Raw genomic sequence first — 22,541 nt, forward strand, 5'->3', positions numbered from 1 at the left:
TTTCAGTAATTTAGCTAGATATTTGGCTATACGGTAAGTAGGAGAATCAATGCAATCTACTATTGGACGAAGAGGATAGTCAATCTTATGGATTTTTGGAAGGCCATAAAATCTAGGAGGTCTTGCAAAATGAGTTTTAAGTCTTTTTTTTTTTTTTTTTTTTTTTAATAGCAAATTCAATCATGTTTCTACTTCAAAATATTTCGTTTCATACTTAGTGATATAACATCACGCGGCATGTTCTAATTTCAACGATCTATTGTTAGTATTCTAGCTTGTATATTTTTTTAAACTGTTCTTGTAATACCACCGACGATGGTCTGCTATTTCCAGACCGAAATATTTGGTTAAATAAATATCTTTCTTGTGATTACGTGATTATATCATTCACACATGCATTTTATAATGTATTAACATAAAATGCAATTAAAAGGAAACAACAGTATCAAGAGAAAATATCCAAGAAAAATAAATACAATGTAAGTTATATAATACAAAACAAAAAAAGGGGCAAACATGCATAAATTCATATATGTAAACAATTCAATTTCTTCCTGTAAATATCATGGTCCATGCAGTTAGCCAAGTGGCCATGCGCTTTGCAACCATATGCCTGGGGAAGGTGTCCTAGTTCGATTCCCATTGACGATATGAGGAGCTCAAGGATCTTCCTCAACCATAGCCAAGATATCTGGTCTTGGGTTGAGTCCCCTCAACTCAGCAGGGTCTCCCCCCCCCCCCCGAGTTTATCTGGGGTTTTTCATCCCACAAGCAGGCAAACCGGCCTCTTGAACACACGGATTACAGTCATGAATATCGCCCTTAGGGGATGCAGCAGCAATCCTAGGAAGGACGAGAAGGATAGATAGAAATTTCATGATGTTTTACACATTATGATACAATTACTAGTAAAACATAACACAATTGCTACAAATATCTCAACAAATCGAAAAGCAAAAATACAAATTATTTTTGTTCTCGACTAATTAGTTTAGATACAATGGACTAAAAAGAGAGGAAACTTTAGTAAAGTTTTAAGTACTTGAACCAACTGTAGCATAATAAGTTAGATAATCAAGAGGGTGTTCCAGTGAGTTAACTTGCAGTGTGAAATTGTTGCATAGCACAAGGGCAAAAAGATCAGCACAAGAAAAGCACACTACGTTATAGCAGCCTGGCTCTCTTTTGTGCTGCCCGAGCAACGAACAGAGACAATTTCTTACCTCTAGCTATTGCGATCCCTCACCAACCTAGATGAACATTGCCACCATTCAGAAGTCATGAAGGAAATATAGAGACAAATACAAGCGTGCTGGCATGCACAAATGATAATCTATTTTGAAACATCTTTATGTGCGCATCCCAATTTGATGAAGTAAACTTGCAGTACATATGCTACAAAATTAGGTAATGGAAGTAATATGGCACTCCCACTGTTACAGCTTATATTAGTCTGGCTGCTACTGTTTCAGCAAGGAGTGACTAGTTGATGTCACCTCATTTTGTGAAAACTGAACTGTTTTGAAAAATTCCAAGTGTAGTGATTTTCTTTCATCATTCTGGGTGAGACAAAAATGTAAGGTTTTGAAATTGTGAGCAAAAAAATAAAAACATTTAGATTGCTTGGCAAAAACTGATACTAAAAGTTAAAAAGTTTATATGGCTTAGTTACATGTCTCTGAACTGAAAAAGATTCAGAAGGAGAACTAATTAAATCATGTTATGTGACTGAAAAAGAGAAAAACTGATAAACTTTACCCCAACAGTATAAGACTTCATCAGCAATCACTCTGTAAATTGTTATAACTCAGTGCTTAAACTTATCAAAAGACAAGCTAACTTCAGTTGCTCATCATATATATATTCATGATGTAAGCTGTGGACAATACCATATTACAATTGAGCACCTACTAGAAGAATAAGATGTATAGATCTACTACAATTTAAGCAGACAGTGCTAATTTTTTTTTTTAATAATAATAACTGGTTTGTTAATGAAATTATATTGTAGTAGAAAAGTACAATATATACAATAGAGAAAAGTACAATACACAGGGTGTTTCAAAAAGAATGACCCAATTTCAAAAAATTATATTTATTATATAATTTGATATATAATAATTATATATCAAACTCTGCACCAAGGCCGTTCACATGGTACAAGTCGCATCCATTTGTGGTTCATGGTTGCAAAGATATATAATTTTCAAATCGGGACATTCTTTTTGAAACACCCTGTGTATGTGTGTGTGTGTGTATATATATATATATATATATATATATATATATATATATATATATATGAAAGAATGATCATTAACTTGGTTAACATACATATTTTTTTAAAAAGAATTGAATGACTAGAACCGAGATTTAAGTAAAAAGATTTTAATATAAAAACATAACTAGTTTTGGCTTGTAACAGCCTTCATCAGGTGACATTATAAGAGAAAGAAAAAAGAAAAAACACTAAAATGCTGAAGCTTAAATAAACTGTGAACATCATACAGAGTCTCTATATATAATTGACATTAATCTCTATATATAAATACAACTGCAACGATTTAATGTCAATTATGTATAGAGACTCTCTATGATGTTCATAGTTTATTTAAGCTTTAGTGTTTCAGTGTTTTTTCTTTCTTTTATGTCACCTGATGAAGGCTGTTACAAGCCGAAACTAGTTATGTTTTTATATTAAAACCTTTTTACTTAAATCTCGGTTCTACTCATTCAATTCTTTTAAAAAAAAAACCACATATACATATAAATATACACACATACACAGTAGGGGACTACGGCACCTAACCCCCCTTATTCCGGACTGGTAGGCTGGTTCTCCTTGAATTCTGATGACTCGAATTTTGAAGACTCTACACTCAGGGTAGCCCCTGAGTGTAGAGTCTTCAAAAGGGGGGCTCCTTCCCCCCTGGCACCTACGGCGCCCAAATCCTGAGTTCCGGATTGGTAGGCTGGTTCTCCGTGAATTCTGATGACTCGAAAGGCCCCCCCCCGCCCCAGCACCTACGTGCACACCTAAATGGAGTCCAGAGACTCATCGTGGGAGACCTATTAACATTTCACCAAGCACTAACAATCAATCATCCACACAATACTTGTCATACTTAGCTCTGAAGTCATTCACCAACAAAGTACTTACTGGCAACCCTTTCCATTCATCATCCACTCTTCACAAAAAAAAATCTAAATTTCATTGACCTCACTCTTACTCAATTTCCAGGATAGTCCCATAGTTCTCCTCACATTAGTCAAGTACAAAAAACTATGTAAAAGAACATATGGCAAGACAAAATCCAGAATTCTATGCTCTAAAAATAAATTCTTAACTTGTTAAAATTTCTTCTTCTTTCTAAAGATGATTCATTATAATTCTTTACTAGCTCAAATGTATGCTAAATTTTCTTATATTTCAGCTAAATCTGTTAATATAAAATCCAGGATTTGGTGATGGCATACGTCTGGGATCATGTAAAGGTCAAATAGATAAACGCAAAGGATGAAATACAAAATTGTGAACCTATTTAGTAGTTATTCACATGGATGCTGAAGGAACAAAAATCTACTGATAATCTGGAACTTTGATGAGAAAACTGTACTCTATATTGGATTACCCACCTTAGAGAACATCAATAAATGAAGTGTCCACTGAAATGCCCTTTGGATACTACTGATACAAATTAATAAAAAAATTTATTTGATATATTTCATCCATATAACAATTTGGGTGGTTAATGCAAAAACAAGATAAAATATAATGTAATAATCTGAGACATCATTCAATTAAAAGAGTCCTTGTGTAAAAATATCGCAATAGTTTTACTTATCAATCGAATTATTACGGTTTTGTGACCACATTTTTATTAAAAAAAGACTATTTTAAAACTAAACAAGTACTAAAAAACAAGCCGGAAAAGTTTTGTTAGTCTCATAACTAACGAAATCTTCATGGCTAAAGAGAACTAATAGTTTAAAGCACAAAAACAAGTTCATTTGTTGGTATTATGAACATCAAAAAAGTTCGTTAAAAAACCAAATAACAGATCTATACAATCGTTAATACGTGTTAGCTAGAAACAATTCTATTTGATGTCAGGTTCTGTGGTTCACTTTCACTCTGTCCGAGGGCTGAACTTGGTAAATTTTTAAAAACGCTGACCAAACTTGATTTAAAATCAAACCTTGATTTTTGTTGCATTGCATAGGAATTTTAATCATATTTGCTGCCTCTTTGAATTTTCTTGTGAAACAGTTTTTATCAATGTAGGACGTGTTTGTTCTGTCCCAGGGTACATCATGATCAGCAGAAGCTGTGTGAAATGCCAAGCCAGACTTATGCTCTCTCTTTTTTTGTACGTCCTTTTGATGTTCACTCATGCAGACAGAGTGAAAGTGAACCACAGAACGTGACATCAAATAGCATTGTTTCCAGCTGACACGTATTAATGGTTGTATAGATGTTATTCAGTTTTTTAACGAAATTTTTTGATGTTCATAATACCAACAAATAAACTTATTTTTTCGTAATTTCTTATAGTTTGTGCTTTAAACTGTTAGTTCTCTTTACCTCTGAAAATGTTAGTCTGACAACTAATGAAACTTGTTGGGTTTGTTTTTTTAGTACTCGTTTAGTTTTAAAATGCAGTCTTTTTTAATACAAATGTGGTCACAAAACCGTAATAATTCGATTGAACTTCTTAACCACAGAAACCTCCGCATGAGTTTTACGAGTTTTACTTATCATTTTTTACAGTATTACATGTACTGAGTAAAAAAAAAAATCATTAATGAGAAATATATCATCATCAATTTAATACTATGTATCCTCAAAAGGTGTTCAGTCTACTATAACAGCAGTACCCGATAAAGTTTGCATTATTATTAATCACAATTTTCCTCCAAGCAAGTCTATTACTTGTCAGAAATCCAATATTGTCATATCTAACATGCTTCTAAGGCACTTCTGACTGAATCCATCCACATAGATCTTGGTCTTCCTCTGAATCTTTCCTGTCATCTTGGCAACAAACATATTTTAATGACCTTTCCTCATCCATTCGCTGCCATACCACCTTAAATAAGCTCTGCTCTCAGGTTCATGAATAACAATGTCAAATTCCTTTCTACTATTTTGATTTTCAATATAATTCTGTCATTGATGCCATCTGTTCACATTCCTAAATTTTCTCAAAACCCTCATATCTGTGGTCTCTAGTCTTTGAGTGAGTGCTTTATTTCTAACCCAACTCTCAGATCCATAACTCAAAACTGGTTTGAAGAATGTCTTATATACTGCTAGTTGAGTGTTTTGACTAATTTCTCTCTTATTCCATAAATTTATTCAGCTAGCAAACCACCATACCAGCTTTCTTCACTAAAAACTGTGCCTAACTAGCTGAAACATTTAATTTGTTTTATAGGTTCTCCATTCTTTGTTCTCCATCTCTACAGTTGATGTGTTCAGTGTTTCTGCCCATTTTCATAGTTTTGATCTTTTTATTGCTGATTTTCATGACAAATTTGTTACAGCTCTTATTCAATTTAGTCAAGAACCTGGAGACTTGCACTAAACGTGCTAAGGAGTACATCATCTGCATAAAGCAAAGAACAAAGTTTGATACCTCCAATTCTAATATCATATCTAATGCCACTTTCTTTATTCAGCTATATGTGATCCATATAGATAATAAGTAAGAGTGGAGATAATGTACATCCTTGTACATTATCTCCAATGTAAAATCTTACCCTGATTTTACATCGAACCATCTTCCTGCATTTCCTTCAATTCTAACTGCTGACTTGCCCTATATAATGTTCAATTTACTTCAAATAACTGTAATGTTTTGAAAAGCTTTTCCCTGAGCACCTTGTCACGTGTCTTTTCCAGATCTACAAAACTTAAGTAGAGATCCTTGTCATACTCCCATGATTTATCAAATATTTGTGGTCAAGTGAAAATCTGATCCTGAAAACCTCTATTTGGCCTGAATCTGGCTTGTTCTTCTCCAAGTTTGTCTTCTACAATTTTTGTCATCCTCTTTTCAAGTATGCTTGCATAAATCTTACCAGGAACACTCAGTAGGGAAATACTTCTGTAATTCTTACATTCAGCTTTATATCCTTTTTTATTGATGTTTACTATGGGAGCTCTACTCCAGTCATCTGGAATTCAATCTTCTGACCAAGCCCTGAAATTATGCAGTGTAGCCACTACAAAACTTTTATATCTCTATATTTGAGCATTTCGGATCAAATATCTACTCCAACTGGCCATCAAAAACATTTCAAGTTTTTGATGTTTCTACCTCTAACACTGCTTGTTTCATTTAAGTCTTTCAAGGTAATTATTTCAGATATCTTGAATATCCTTATCTTTAGCTTTAATGTCATCTTTATCATCTTTGATTCTTTTACAGTACTCTTTCTCCATTTCTAAGGTTTTTCAATAGCCTCCAAAACATTTTGCCACCTTCTTGATATACGTATTATATGTATATTTTTATATCTATTATTTTAAGGCATCTACTGACTTATTTGCTAGGAACACTTTCACTATGCTTTCTTCTTTTCCTGAACTGCTTCTTTAATTTCTTGTATCACCATGGGGTTCTTATTTTTCTATCCTTACAGACTTCACCATCTACTTCCGTAGCTAAATCAATGTCTTCTTCAGAGTTTGCCACTGAGACTCCGAGGCCTGGTTCTTGTTTTCAAACTGATCCAAATTTTTTCAATAAGGTTTGTATATTCAAGTCTACAGTTTACCTGTAAAAACTGCTCAACTTTAATTCTTTTTAAAACTTTCTTACACACTGTTCTTTTCAATGTAATATCCATTTTTATTCTGCTTAGCACTAAGTAATGGTTACTTGCAATTTCAAATTCTCTATACGCTCTTGTATTTTGAACCAGCATAGAGATATCACTATCAACAATGACATAGTCAATGAGGTTTTATTTATTTATTTTTTTTTTTTTGCGAGTTCTCCCCACATGAACTTGCACGTGTTTATGCTGAGAAATACATTGTTGTTATATATAAGGTAAGCTAAAATATATATGTATGTATTTGCATTTATTAATGCAACCATATGCTAGGTATTATTGAAACCAAAATGTGGTTAAGTAGCAGCATAATAAAGGAGACTTTATATGTAGTTACGTAGCAAACTTGCTTTCCATATGTTGTAGCATGCATGTGCTGCAATAATGGCAGCCATTTTATTGCTCGAGTTTCTCTTTGAATCTCAATAAGAGACATGCGAATCAGTTATTGATTTTAGAACATTTGTCACTGGGTGACAAGAACACTGGCAATAAAATGAGTAGGCAAGCAAGGAAGGAGAGCCAAAAAAAAGTGGAATAAAATACCGAGTTAAATTCTCTTATCTCGGAAAAGTTTTTATATGTATCTTTAACTACTCTCCAAGGTACTTAAATGTGAAGTTAACAATTGAAGGACAATATAATGTATCAAGCCTTTGTATATAAGAATCAAGTGATATATGTTCCAAGGAGCAAGATGGAATCTACAGTAAATCTCCTTTTATTGTAATTGCATTTGGATCTGCTCAATTAAATGTATTCCTGTTGTCTCAGTGATTATTCTTCACGCCTGCTTCAGCAAAATGAGGGGAAACTGCATTAAGGAAATCTGCTTACTAGAAGACATGCAAGTTGGAGCAGATGGGAATGGATATTAAATTGGTGATATGGATAGGAGAATGGCTCAGGGAGAGATACCATAAGGTGGTGTATGGAGGAGCCGAGTCCAGAATGAGGCAGGTGACCAGTGGTGTGCCTCAGGGCTCTGTGCTTGGGCCAATGTTGTTTAATTTGTATATAAATGATATAGGAAACGGCTTAAAGGGAGATATTCAGTTGTTTGCTGATGATGCAAAGTTGTGTAGTGCAATAAAAAATCAAGCTGATGTTGAAAGTTTGCAGGAGGATTTAAATAAGCTGGTAAAATGGGCAAAAGAAAATGGATGTCAGTTCAATGTGGAAAAGTGTAAAGTCTTGCATTTTGGGATTAAAAGATTACCAGCTGTGTACTACATCGATGGAAAGGTACTCCAAGAGATTGATGAGGCTAGGGACTTAGGGGTATTGGTAGATAAGGAGATGAAGTTCAGAGGACACATTGCTAAGGTGTCCAAGATTGCACATAGGATTACTTGGTTGTTGAGGAACACACTGACATCCAGAGATAAAGAGGTTATTATTCCCCTTTATAAAGCATTGATACTTCCACATTTGGATTACTGTGCTCAGGTCTGGTCACCTGGATTCCTTGGAGATGAGGAGGCTGTGGAGAGGGTTCAGAGAAGAGTGACCAAGTTGGTGAGTGATATAAAAAATGCTCCCTACATTGATAGATTGAGAGCTTGTGGATTGCAGAGATTGGTTGATAGGCGAAGAAGAGGGGATATGATAGAAACATTCAAATTACTAAAAGGTTTTTATAGGATTGATGCAGGGGAAATGTTTCAGCTGTGTGATAGTGATGGAAGAACAAGAGGTCATCTCTGGAAATTAAAGAAGAGTGTGGTTAACAAAGGTGTCAGAACAAGGTTTTTTGCCTGGAGGGTGGTGAATGAGTGGAATTCATTGCCTGATTTTGTTGTGAGCTCTTCATCTGTAAATGAATTCAAGAAGAGATATGACAGATATTGTTTTGCTAGCTTGGGTCTCCCGCGATGAGTCTACTGACTCCATGGAGATACCCATAATAGTAATAATAATAGTAATAATAATAATAATAATAATAATAATAATATTAGTAAATGAAGCCTTTTAACTTTTATTGTATTCTAAGGAATTTAAAAGATAAAACAGAATAAATAAGTAGAAACAATAAAGAAATTAAACAAACAAGGATAAAGAAAATGATTAAGGGAATAAAATGTTACATAAAAAGTTTCTATCTAGTCAACTACACAACTTTTTTGCTGCATGCTGTGTTCAGTCTGTTTTGTATATTAATTAATGCCATTCCTCATAAATGAATTCAATTGAGAGCATCAGAGAGTAAGAGATAATGTTTTCTTTGATATCATATTATCTAATTCTAAAATGGTACCAAATAGTTATTCTTTGTATTTAGTAAAAATTTGAAGATTAGATATATATAGTTATTCTTTGTATTTAGTAAGAATTTGAAGATTAGATATATAGAATAGTAGAAACTGTTGACTAATTCTGCAGATAATGTGAACTCCTTTCCTACTCCACAACTGACTAACATATAGGTTGGATAGGTGGGGAATAACATAATTGGAGCAATCAAACTTCAAATATAACACCTGCTCTTTTTATCAGAAAAACAAGATAAATAGTGAAAGTCAGCTAGACACAAAAACTTTTAACATCTGAATTGAAGATAAGTACTTTAATGTAAAGAGCACCCAATGGAAAAAAGTGAAACTAGCAGAAGAATTACAGATATCATATCAACGCAATTGGTATTACCAAAACAAAGAAACAGGTTTCAGAGATTCTACTAAATAACCATGAGATGTTATGGATATCATCATCAGCCATTATCAACCCACTGCTGGATGAAGGCCTTTCCAAGATTACCCCAAAGTTGCCTGATTGACTGCTACAACAAATTTGGCATGAAATTTGGTAGATCTATCTCAGGTCTCCAACCTACAACCATGGGTCTGAATGTCACTGTGACACACATATTTGTGAATGTCTTTAGATAGTAGACAAATTCCATATCTAGTGCGAGACCACCATTGAGCTTATTGAAGATGGAAATGGTTTGAAAAATTCAATGTTTAGTCATCAGAATAGGATTTATACGATTTTTGAAACCCATAGCTTACTTATGGCACTAAAGTTATGTGGGTTTACAACTCAATTGAATTCCATAAAAAAGGCAGTTCCCATTTTCCTATTTTGCAGCCCTCAAAGTCCTGCAAGGATCAAGTTAACTGATTTATATATCTGCAAACTGCATGTATCATCAATGCTAATAGTCTGTTTTGCTGTGAGAAGAGTTGAGTTTATTTGGATGGAAACTCGCCACCAAGTGATAACAGCTCCTTCACCATCAGCTGAAATGACCCTATACTAAGTCCATGCAGCTTTTTTTTTTTTTTTTTTTTTTTTTAAACAACTCCAGACAAGAGTTCTCCAGACCTATACCACAAGTGATTATGAAGAGAGAAGAAATCCATTAACAAATTTCTTGAAAAGCTAAGGAGGTGTGCTCATTGCAAGGGAACTGACAATGTCTGTGTAGTCTGTTTAATTTAAATCTCGACAATGGAATAGTCCCAAGGGAGTATAAAAAAAAAAGAAGAAAATAATTTCCTTATATAAAAAGAATAAGACTGCAGCAGCAAATTACAGAGCAATTTGTATCTCAGGAATGATAGTAAAAGTACTGGAAAAGAGAGAATTCAAAAATAGGTGGATTAGAATGTGATACTTTATGAGGGGAAGAATGACTATGTAGAGGGACGGTCATGCCTTAGCAATTTATTAACTTTCTATAATAGCACAACAGCTGAGTTGGATAAAGGGAATGGCTACACAATAATACTGCTGGATTCTGCAAAGACATTTGACAGAATACCACTGTTACTCAAATTAGAACAAATAGGGATGGACATAAAACTGGTTATATGGATAGGAGGGTGGCTAATAAATGGGCACCAAAAAGTAGTATGATGGGTACAGTGGAGGAGAAAATCCAGGAGAAATCAGGTGACTTCTCAAGGTTCTAAGTTAGGACTACTACTGTATAAACAAAATATATAATTTGTTATAAAAAGATATGTACTACATTGATTGAGCTGTATACTAGAAGTTCAGAGGACATATTGCTTATATTTAAGAACACACTAACAAGCAAAGATAAGAAAGTTCTAATTCCTCTTCATAAGACCTTGATACATCCACATCAAGATTACAGTGGTCAGGTCTGTTCATTTGGGTTTCTTAAGGATATGGTACAAAGGATCCAGAGGCAAGTGACCAAGATGGTGTGATTGGTTGTGAAATGCTTCCTATGAGGATAGATTGAAGATTTGGAGGTTGCAAAAGTTTGTTGATAGGCAGGGGGAAATGTTTCAGCTCTTGGCTAGAGGAGCAAGAAGAGAAGTCATCCCTGGAAGTTGACTAGATGTATGGTTCATTGTAAGTATATTTCTTCGGCCCACTAACTTAATTTTAGAATATTACACTAGGTTTTTTTATGAACCAATGAATTTAATGATAAATTATGCCAACAAGTTTCACCAACAGGGTTGTTTGGCTTCTTCAGGGCATAAAAAATGGTAAAGACAACTCAAAGTTGCTAGCACATAGAACAAACGTATAAAATATAACAAATTAAAAAAATTTAAAAAGACGCATAACATCATACACATGGGGCGTGTGTTTCATTAGTTATTGTTATGTGTGCACGCTCTGCAGTTTGCAGCTAAATTAAATTCTGGCAAGCTTAGCGATCTTATTAAGGTTTTCCATATGTCAGGCAGGATCATTCCTTGATTTCTGTTTAGGCTGCTTTCAGAACGAAGAACCACTGTGGCTTCTTTGAAATTGCGACACTGAAAATCTTCTTCTAGATAAGGCATGGAACTTTTGTCCCATTCAATGGCATGGCTTGTGTTGAAGAAGTGGAGGTTAATCCGGAGCTATCTATTCTGTTGTTTTTAACATCCCCTACGTGTTCATTTTTTCTTATTTCAAGACTTCTTGATGTCTGACCTATGTAGTTTAAACCACAGGAGCAAGGGATGTTTTGTATACTCCAGTGTATTTGAAGAAGACATTGCTGTCTTTTGGTGACCTTAACATGTTTCGGATCGTCTTGATCAGTTTGAAAGTTAATCTAATTTCAAAAGGTTCGAAGAGTGTTGCAATCATTTTTGACACTGTTCATGCATAAGGGATGGCAATTGAGTATTTATATTGAGTCTTGGCAGATTGTTGTTGTTGTGTGGGGTTGCCATGAAGTATCTTTTTAATTAAATTTCTTGGATCGCCGTTGTTTACCAGGGTCTGTGATATATGAGTTAATTCGTACTGGAGGTCTTTTTCTTCTGATATGATGCTGGTGGCTCTATTTTTGAGTATGTGTATGATGCTAAATTTTTGAGAAAAGTGGTGAGTAGATGAGAAATGAAGATAACATCCAGTACAGTAGACTTTAAGGTTGATATGCCCATCTGCTTGTTTTCTGATTAGGGTATCTAAAAATGGTAGTAGTTGACTATCCTTCTCAAGTTCCAAGGTGAATTCAATTTTCTGATAGCAGGAATTTACTTTGTTAGAAAGTCATAAAGTGCTGTGTTTCTCCAAATTATAAAAACATCATCAGCATACCTCCACCGTACTAATGGCTTAGGGTCTAATTGGGAAAGGATGTCATTTTCTAGTTTCTCCATGAATAGATGAGCACAGAGGAGATAGGGAACTGTCCATAAGACATGGACATAAATAAAATAAAAATTTTATTTATGTTTGAAAGTGGGGTCAAACAACAGCTAGCAAATATAAGGTTGGATGAAAGACAGACCTAACAGGCGATGACTAATATATATTATTAGCAGCTTTTTTTTTTTTTTTTTTTCAAATTTTCCCAAAACATTTTTATGTCTGATAATTATTTCTTACTCTGCAATTTAGATCTCCCACAAGGACCAACCTTTTCTTTTTGTTTGTGTCATCTGCCATCTGTAATGCCTCAAGACATTTCTCTATTTTTTCCTTAGAAGAACCTCCTATGTGACCATAGACACAAATAAATCTCACCGTACAGTTTTCCCATTATATTTGCCCACATCACTACCTGATATTGCTTGCATTCAAGAAAATTAACCTCATATTTAGTATTGAATAGCATAGCTATTTCCCCTCTCCCCGATCATTATTGCCTGAGTGTAGCATCTTTTATCTGCTGCTTACAAAAATCTCCCTTGTTTCTGTCTTCTTGGTTTCGGTAACATCCATTATGTCAATATGGTATTAATCCAGTTCTTCTGCTGTTGATGCTTTTTATGTTGACAGTACCATCGTGAAATAATTAAAGTTGAGCAGCTTTTAAGTGATTGAATTATACAAATTATTTCAAACTATAGACACACTATAGTTTGAAAAACAAACTATAGTGTGTCAGTTGCAAATGCTGAAGAAAACACTGATTCAACTAAGGAGGCATCTCAAAAGTTGTCTGCAAGGATAGACAAATAAAAACACCATGGCAGAAATAATGAGTTAAAAAAGCAATCCTGGGAAAGAAGAAAGCATGCTGAGTAAGTTAGTAGATGTCCTAAGAGAATACAGAAAAAAATGTAACAGTGTTATATTTTAATCCTGTTGACTGTGCCAATTAGTTCTATTTTGATGCTGTCAACTGCACCAATTTGTTATACTTAAAGCTTGATTGCTCACTGTTATTCCCCACCTACATCCAACCTATATATGAGAGTCAGTCGTGGAGTATGATAATGTATCATATATAATTTTATTTTTTTGTTGGTTAGAATGTTTCAGATTCGTATGCTGTATTTACTCGAATATAACTCAAACTTTTTTCCCCAAAATTAAAGTTAAAAAATTGTGGTGCAAGATATATGCGGGAATTTTTGGAAACTCAAGTTTTTCAGGAAAAAATAAAATTGAGGTTATAATTAAATCCTCAGTATTCATTATAATTGCTCACATTATTTATAAAATGAATGCATTTAAATTTTAATTATCAACTTTATTTATGTGATCAGCAACTCACCTTCATCACACAATATATTTGAATTTTTTAGTGACAATGCTTCTGCAATTAAATTAATTATTTCTGGCAAAATCATGTACCAAGCTCTCAAAATCTAGTTGCATAACAGTTCTGATGATGGTCTCTTTATCTTAATCTACCCCCCTCATGCAATCCAAGATAGAGAAGTCAATGCTATCACTTCCACATTTCCTGTACTGGTTGCTTCCATCTCTATGCATATGATTGGTGTGGTATTAAAAAAAAGTGCGACTCAACAAAAAAGGCAAACCAATGATTGTTGAGTTGAAATGCTAATTCTATTCAGCCGAATTCCAAAATATTTGAAACTGACATAACATTCACTATGTATTTCTTAAAGCTTTAAACTTTTTTTTTGTGTGCGAACTATATTCGAAATTTTTTAATTTCCTTTTTCGTAAAGTAAAATCAGGGATGTGAGATATACACAAGAGAGAGTTATATTTGAGTAAATACAGTAAGCGATGGTGCATTGACTTCAAGAATCAACGTGTTGCATATATTCAAAGAATGAAGCTCAAATATAAAAAAATTTAAATATTTACTGTAAACATACAACAAATATAAATCTGTCTATGAAGTAATTCACGTTATTCTCTAAGGCAATCTGGTATTCCTTATAGAATTTAAAGTAGTAAGTTAATTTCGAACTTCTTAATACAAAACAAACTGAACGTAACATTCAGCTAAAAGTTCTGTAGTTTCACTTAGCCATATGAGAACTTCCATTGCAGCATCTATTTTCTCACTGTCCTATATACTGTATATTCCTTTATTTTCAACTCACTCACCCATCCATCTTATCTCTAAAATTCCTTAAATCTGATAGCTAAAGATCTGACTTGAATATGTCTTTTAGTTTCCTTAAGGCATCTGTCTTTCATTTTTCTGAAGTAGGCATGAAGAATAATCACTCAAATAATAAGAATACGTTAATTGATTAGTTCCATCTGCATTTCCAATAAAAGGAACCTGACTGCAGATTCCGTATTATTCCTTGGAACATCTATCACTTGCTTCTTATATACAAAGGCTTGATATATTACACTTTTCTTCAATTATTAACTTCGCAGTTCTTCCTTGGAGAGTAGTTAAAGATGCATATAAAAATTTTTCCAAGATTGGAAACTTAATGGAGTAGTTTAATTCACCTTTCCGACTCTCCTTAGTTGCTTGCTTACTCTTTCCTTACTAGCATTCCTGTTATCGAGATTCTAAGCTTAACTTAAGTGACAAAAAAGGACTGCCGTTACTAGAGGACTTGCAGGTTGTGTAGTAGTGTGACATATGAACACTACTGTATACAAACACAAATCATACATATACAAAATTTCTTTACTATTCCATCAGGATTACAACATACAGTAAGCAAGTTTACTACTTAATTACGTTTAAATCACCTTTTATATCACTGCCTTGTAATCACATGACAGCTCCAGTAGTACTAAACTTATACAATTACCATATTTGCTGGCGTATAAGATGCACTTTTTTCCTTTGAAAATAGGTCTCAAAAACAGGTGCGTCTTATACGCCGATACTTATTTTTTTTATTGCTTTCATTACTGGAAATTTTCTCTGTTCCGAGTTACGCGATTTCTTTCTTGCTTCCTTGCGATGTGTAAGAGCATTCCAATTACGCAGAGTTCAGTGAATGTGCAGTCATCGACGATCACAGCTGTGTTCCTATTCGTTTAAACTTTCCAATTGTTGTCGCGGTTGTTGAAGGGCGATAAATTTCTGCCGTTAAATTTTCTCTAAATTTCCTGGCAAATTATAGCTGAAACACGTCAGCATTGCTACAATATTGTATACAAGCTACGTGTGATTGTGTATGCTAAAGAACATGGAAAAGGGGCTGCAGAGAGGCATTTAGGGCCACCCCCAACTGAGAAAATGGTAAGAACTTGGTGGAACTTGTTTTCTAAAAAAAGCAACTCATAGTAAACATAACCTAAGAAGTGGAACTGCAAAATGGCCAGAACGTGAGGCAGAACTTAATACTTGGATTTTAGACCACAGAAAAGTGGGACTTTCAGTGTCTACAAAAATTATTATTCTTCAAGTGAAGCGATAACCACTAACAGAGGGATCGCCAACTTTACTGGATCAACATCATGAACTTTATATTTTATATTTGAAATACTGTAAATTCATTATAATATTCAGTGATAAAGTTTTTTTCCTAAAAAAATGTGTACAAAAAAAGGGAGTGCGTCTTATATGCTGGCAAATACGGTACATTAATAAATGCAAACAATTTTTAAAAGTACTCCATCATATAACAAAAATGTATTCCTTAAGAATGAAATTTTTTCCTCGGTATATATAACAGAGTAAAAAACTAACATAAGTAAAGCGATTACGTGAGATTTTTATAACAGAGCTAAGCTGTGTGTGAAAGTAGCTGAATCATGGGAAAACTGGTAAGAATATAGAAAAAATATGTATCAGGAAGGTGCAAAATGGAGAGTTGGAGGATACTGAAAAAGCTTAGAAATGGAGGAAAGAGTGCTGTAAAAGCAATCAAAGATGATAAATGTGACATGAAATCTGAAGATTACATCCTAGATGTAAGGAGTAATTATTCTGAAAGTCTTAAAAAAAAAAAAAAAACAGTAAGAGGAGTGTAATAGATAATATTTAAGAAAAATGAGAACATATAAATATTTGAGGCAGGAAAAAAGCCATCAAAAAGTTTAACTGTGGAAAGGCAGCTGGAGTAGATGATATCTGATCAGAAATGCTCAAATATGGAGGTATAAAAGTTTACAATGGATGTGCCGTATAATTCAAGGGCCTGGTCAGAAGATTGTCCAGTAGATTTAATTTATGCAAGCATACTTGAAAAGGCCGGCCTGGTTGGCCGAGTGGTTAGCGTGTCTGCTCTCCAGCCAAGAGGCTGCGGATTCGAATCCCACATGGGAATGGATGTTTGTGATTGTCCTAAAAACTTTGTGTGGAAAGGGAATCTGTGACCCTATCACTTATTCTAGCAGAAGACTTCATTCTCAAAACCATGTGAGGTATGGGAATGACATTACAGAATCTACGGATGTCAAATGTGAAAAAAAAATTTTATTTTTTTACTTGAAAGGAGGATGAGGAAAATTGTGGATGAGAAACTTGGGGAAGAACAAGCTGGATTCAGGATAAATAGAGGTTGTCAAAATCAGATTTTCACTTTACCACAATTAGTTAATAAATCATGAGAGTATGACAAATACTCCCATGAATTATGGGAATATTTGTACTGACATAAGTACTGGCACTTATGTTTTGTAGATGTGGAAAAGGCACTTTTCCATATCTACAAATAATAAACCCGACACAAGGGAAAAGGGGTTTATCTGTATTTCACAAAAAGTTTGTGTGTACTGTGATGTAATCTGCTAATAAATGCTGTTTTTTGCATCAAATTTTATATGTTAAAAAAATCATTTAACAAACAGTATGCTAAAGCAGCAATATCTGCAACGCATTTAAAAATATACTTCGCAATTCTACAATAAATAATACCAAGCTTTATTGCCATCTACCTTACATGCATAAAGTGTGAAGGAACTCGCAAACTATTCATAACTGAAATGCATCAATGTCATTGATTTAATTTGAAATTTAGTTTGATTTCTATATTAAAACTCTTTCTAAAACCTAATAACTAATTCCTATAAAATTCTGTACTTTTAACAAAAATAAATACCTGATCAAAGAGCTGTCTTCCTGTTGTATTTGGCTGAATAGCAAATTCCAGCTCAGCATCCATTGTTGTAACTTTGACGTTAACCTAAAAAGTTTTTTTATGGATATATTAATGCAATAGTTCAAAACTTGGAAAAATTTATTATATTCTCCAAGTTTTAAATTGAAGACTATAACAAAGTAATCTTATTTTTTATTTTATTATCATCATGTGCAAAGAATAAGGAGATGAGTAAACTTCAAATTATCAAGCTACTACTTCAACTTAAGTAGATAACTTTAACCCTCTCATGCATAAGGGCCTCATATGAGGACACATATATTTTCCTTCATTATAATTATTCATTCATAATTTAGTGTTACTATGTGCATATAGTCCTCATCTGGGGAGACCAAAGTGTTCTTAGAAACCACACCAGATGGCAGGAGTTTTAACAGAGTTACAGGAATACCAATCTCTCTACAATGCATGGTGGTATCAAGAAGGAAGTGAAAAGCTGCTGTTTTGTTGATTTGAATTTGATGATTTGATAAGTCTTCTGGAAAGGTTAGTATGGTTTTATACATTGTTATACCTCGTAGATGAAGTGTGAATATTTAATTTGTTCATGTTTATTACCATATTCATAAAATGAACTTGAAAACAACCTGCCCTCACATGAGGACAATATGTTTGTAAGGTAATCTATGCGGCAAATAGTTTGAGGTTAGAAAGTTCTTGTACAATATTATTATAATTTTATTTATTTTATTTTTGCAAACATAAATGAATAGTAAGTGTAACTTGCTATTCATTTATGTGTTAATAAATGCTAATTGGCAGTAAGTGTTAATTGGCACTATCATCTCTTTTACAGATGGATAACCAAAAGCCAGGTCCATAAGGTAAAAAAAAGGCCTATAACCACAAGAGACTTACTCAAGAGGAGATTGAAAAACTGTTGGAGGTATCTGAAGATGGTTTGGAGCTGAGTGATTCTGATGATGATCATACATACTAGCAGCCACAAAATAATCCTACAGAGGGTGACAGTTCAAGTGAAGACAGTGATGTTCAGAGTCCTTCCCCTGTTGGTCAGACTCGCAACGTTCAAAGTCTAGATTATTTTTCACAGCTGTTCACAGATGAACTGATGGATGAAATTGTGAAACAAACTAATCTGTATGCATGCCATAAAGGCAAAGATAATTTAGCACTTACTGTGAATGAACTCAAATTTTACCTTGGAATTGTATTTGTCATGGCATACATAAAACAGTATGCCACGTGTAAGGCAGTATTGGTCTTCTGAACATGGATTGTGCATGGATGTTATAGCTGATGCTCTGTCAGTGAATAGATGGGAGGACATAAGGTGATAATTGCATTTTGTTGATTCAGACACAATACCTACCAACAATAAAGACAAAGCAATATATATAAGACCAGTGCTGCAAAAGTTTCATGAAACATTCCATGCTGTTGTCAGCCCAGAAGAATTTCAGTGTAGATGAGATGATGATATGCGTCTTCATGTGCATGATGTCCTCATCTGAGGACATCGTTTTTTACATATACAGGACATAAATTTAGCAAAATTAATGAATTCATGGTAATACTGTAAGATTAAATGATATTGTATCATGCCATTATAATTTTTTATAAATGAATATAAAAATTCATGCATGAGAGGATTAATACTTAATTTTATACACGATCACACCAGTTATAGATCTAAACTTGAGACATTTATCAATTCATAATACAATTTCTTTCCTTAAAATTTTGGGAATAAAGGAAGGGAAATCATTACCTTCTCAATGTGTGAAGTAAAATTTGAGATTTCCAGCCATGCCAGCATGGCTGGTCGAGAGGTTAGTGAATCCGCTCTCCTGCCAAAAGGCTGTGGGTTCAAATGCCACCATAGGCATGGATGTTTGCGATTGTCTGTGAAAATAGTGTTGGTGGTGGCAGTAGGTGCAGATGATGATGATAGTTGCAGTTAGCTGTGGTTGGTGGAGGCAGAGTTGTGGAGATGGTGCCCTCCCTTGATGAGTCTTTACACTTCTTGGAGGTGTCGAATAATAATACAATAATAATAATTTCTAAAACCAATTATGCCATTTTCAACATTAAATATGACTTTTTTTTACTATGAAATTTTGTTCCAGAAGAATATAGGGATGTATGTAGAGGATCTTCATGCAAAACTGTAATATTAATATTCATCACAGTTATCAACAGAGCACACTGTTCCAATTCCTGAGCTCTCCAACAAGAATTGAGCACTATCCCATGTATCATGCTACAAAACGGTTTAAATGCATCCTGGACACTTATAAGCCCATCCCCAAGAATCCTAACCTGTATAGCGAGTCCCTATCTGGTACATAGCAAGTTATCTCTGAGATGACTGCTAAAATCCTGAAAAGATACAATTTAGTTCCTACATTTTACCCTATCAACAAACTCTCCTCTTGATTATGATCTATGGAAGATAAACAGCTCTCTCTCTCTCTCTCTAGTGTTTATCAAGTTCAATGTGAGTGCCTCTGCTTATATTTTGGAAAAACAGAATGTTCTGTTGAAAAACAACAAGAACACCAATATAATATCTACAATAATAAACCTGAAAAATCTAAATTTACTCAGCATGGACAGTGACCACAATATCCTCTGGTCCAATACTAACCTGTTACATTGGTGAAAGTTTAGGTTTTGGTGGTTATTTAAAGAGTGTTCATGCACTTCTACAGCGCTCAAATTTAAATCAAAATGATCACCTCTCTATTGCCAAGATTTGGGGCAATCTCATCCTCAAAAGTGTGCTCTCTTCCCTTCCCCCCCCCTTTTTTTTATATAATGGGATGTCTTTTAATTCATTATCCAAATTTAATTTTTATTTCAAATCGCTTAATTTTAATCTTATTTTATAATCACCCACAAGGTGGCATTCCTATATGTGACATAGCTCTGGAAATAGAATTAACATTTGTTGTTCTAGCTTAACCTTGTGATTATGCTGATACGCTGATGATGACAGGTTAGTTTCTAGTCAAACAATATTTGCAATAATAAAAGTTATTTATTCTTGTGAATGTGTGTGTTTAATAAAGAAATTTTTGAGTTTCAGGAATAGGAAGAAGTCAAACAGAGCCATAGCAGGCAAATACGAAGGATGTGACAATTTGTAGCTTGGTTCATAACACCACAATTAAGGATCTGCAAGCTGGTGGTCATTGTGAAAAAACATTTTTTAGATATTCCTGCTTTTATCATCAATTTTTTTCATGTAGTTGCTGTAGAAGTTTAGTGCAATACTCTCATAGTACTCTCCATTTATAGTTTGGCCCTCTGGAAGATAATCATTATCATCCCTCAGAATCCTAACACCACGACTTTGCTAGCCAATGGAACTGCTTCTGCCTTCTTAGGAGGTGAAGGTTTGATGTTCAAAATTCCAACGTTAAGATGTTCTAAGTAGGAACAGCCGATGCTCAAGCAATATTTCAAATAATGTAGTATGTGGTAACTTATTTTTCACTAACAAATACATAGCTCTTAAGTTCCCAGAAAAGCATCTCTTTGCTAGTTATTCAAAACTGAAATTGATTTTTCAATATGCCCTATTCCAGTTTCTTCTAGTATATGTTTTTCGATTATATCTGAACAAGAATCAGTGTGTTACTTGCTTTGTTCATGGTCAACCAAGCTTTCATTTCAAAGTCTTGTGCATGGCATAGTTACCCAAGTCACTTCCTTGTTTGTGGGTCGTCTCTTTCCGTATTTCATACATGTGGAACACATCATTCCATTATCTTTCACCACTAACCAATGGAAATTTTTAAACCACTCACTGTTAATACCCAATAAGCGGTGTTTAGATGGACATTTTACATTTGAAAGAGACTGCAGAAATCGACGATTCTGTTCTTGGTTTGGTGTCGTCGCTACTATGCTTATCGGTTTCATCTTTCTTAAAATAACTTAAGAGTGTGGTTTTCTGACTTGACTTTTTACTCATTATAGAGTAATTTAATAAATACAAAATATCATTGTTATTAAATTAATCAGAACAAATCCCTGAAATTGTGCACTGACAGTAATACCCGAGACACATAACGCACGTTATGTCACAATTTTACTATTTATACGTATTAATTACTAGGAATGGGAATTGGTATCACTCAAGCCTGACGTCATAGTCCTCGAGAGTTTTGAGAATTCCCCGAGATCACAACTATATTTGATGCTCAGGCCTATTTCTTTTCCAAAATAAAATATTAAATACTTGACTCACAATCTTCGGACCGAAACCATTATTAAGAAAAATAAATGTAGATTTTTTAACATCGATTTTTGCCTTCAATTCAAATTTGCTCAATTTTCATAATTTCTTTCTTTCAAACATCAAAATTATGTATCTTTCTTAAAAGATCTTCTTTGCAACCGATACTGTTGTATTCGAGATCCCGATTTTTGTCTTCTTCTGCATACAGATTGGTGTGCATCAAAGTGAATATCTGAAGCTCTCGAGATTGGCTTCCAATGCAAGAAATTGAGCTGGTCTCACGAGTATCGAGACTCTCCGGTTTGATTAATTAAAAAATGTCTTAAATTATTTTTCCATTCTTGCTCATTATTTAGTCATGTCAATTCACATCATTAATTAGCCAGGTAGTCAGTAAAACCAAAAGGGTGGTTTGCCCATTCAAAAGATCCTGGGGAGAACATAGCCTGTTTTTCTCTCTTTCTTCTCTCTTTTTTTTTTTATTTTGTTCCTCTTTTTTATTGCCTCCTCTTCTCTTTTTATTTTTCCCTGGTAGATTGTGAACAGCCACTTGATGCAAGCAGCTCGCGAGCCACATTGTGGCTACCTCTGTTATAGACTGACTAATCTTGCATACTTTAATTCGGTGGTCTTTCAACACCACAGCATAATTTTTTTAATTTTTTTTTTTTTCATTTGTTCCTGTGGATAGTTGTTCACGTCAAGGATTGTTTTTCAAGCTCTCTCTCTCTGCCATATTTATGCAGAGCTGCACACTTTTTTTACCACTGAAAATA

The 22,541-nt window shown here is 34.0% G+C and overlaps 1 protein-coding gene across 2 annotated transcripts in view; it reads right to left on the reverse strand.

Moving 5' to 3' along the window:
- The window catches only part of LOC150104351 (moesin/ezrin/radixin homolog 1-like), a 341,827-nt gene that overhangs the window by 287,465 nt on the left and 31,821 nt on the right, over positions 1-22,541 (reverse strand). For both annotated transcript variants that reach the window (XM_090396937.1, XM_090396936.1), the window contains one exon: positions 17,496-17,579. In XM_090396937.1, the coding sequence (XP_090253063.1) occupies positions 17,496-17,579 (84 nt within the window). The remainder of the gene's footprint in view (positions 1-17,495; positions 17,580-22,541) is intronic.

This window comes from Typopeltis vanoorti, chromosome 8 (assembly GCF_054136105.1).
Source record: "Typopeltis vanoorti isolate ZY-2024b chromosome 8, IOZ_Tvanoo_1.0, whole genome shotgun sequence".
NCBI classification, from domain to species: Eukaryota; Metazoa; Arthropoda; class Arachnida; order Uropygi; family Thelyphonidae; genus Typopeltis; species Typopeltis vanoorti.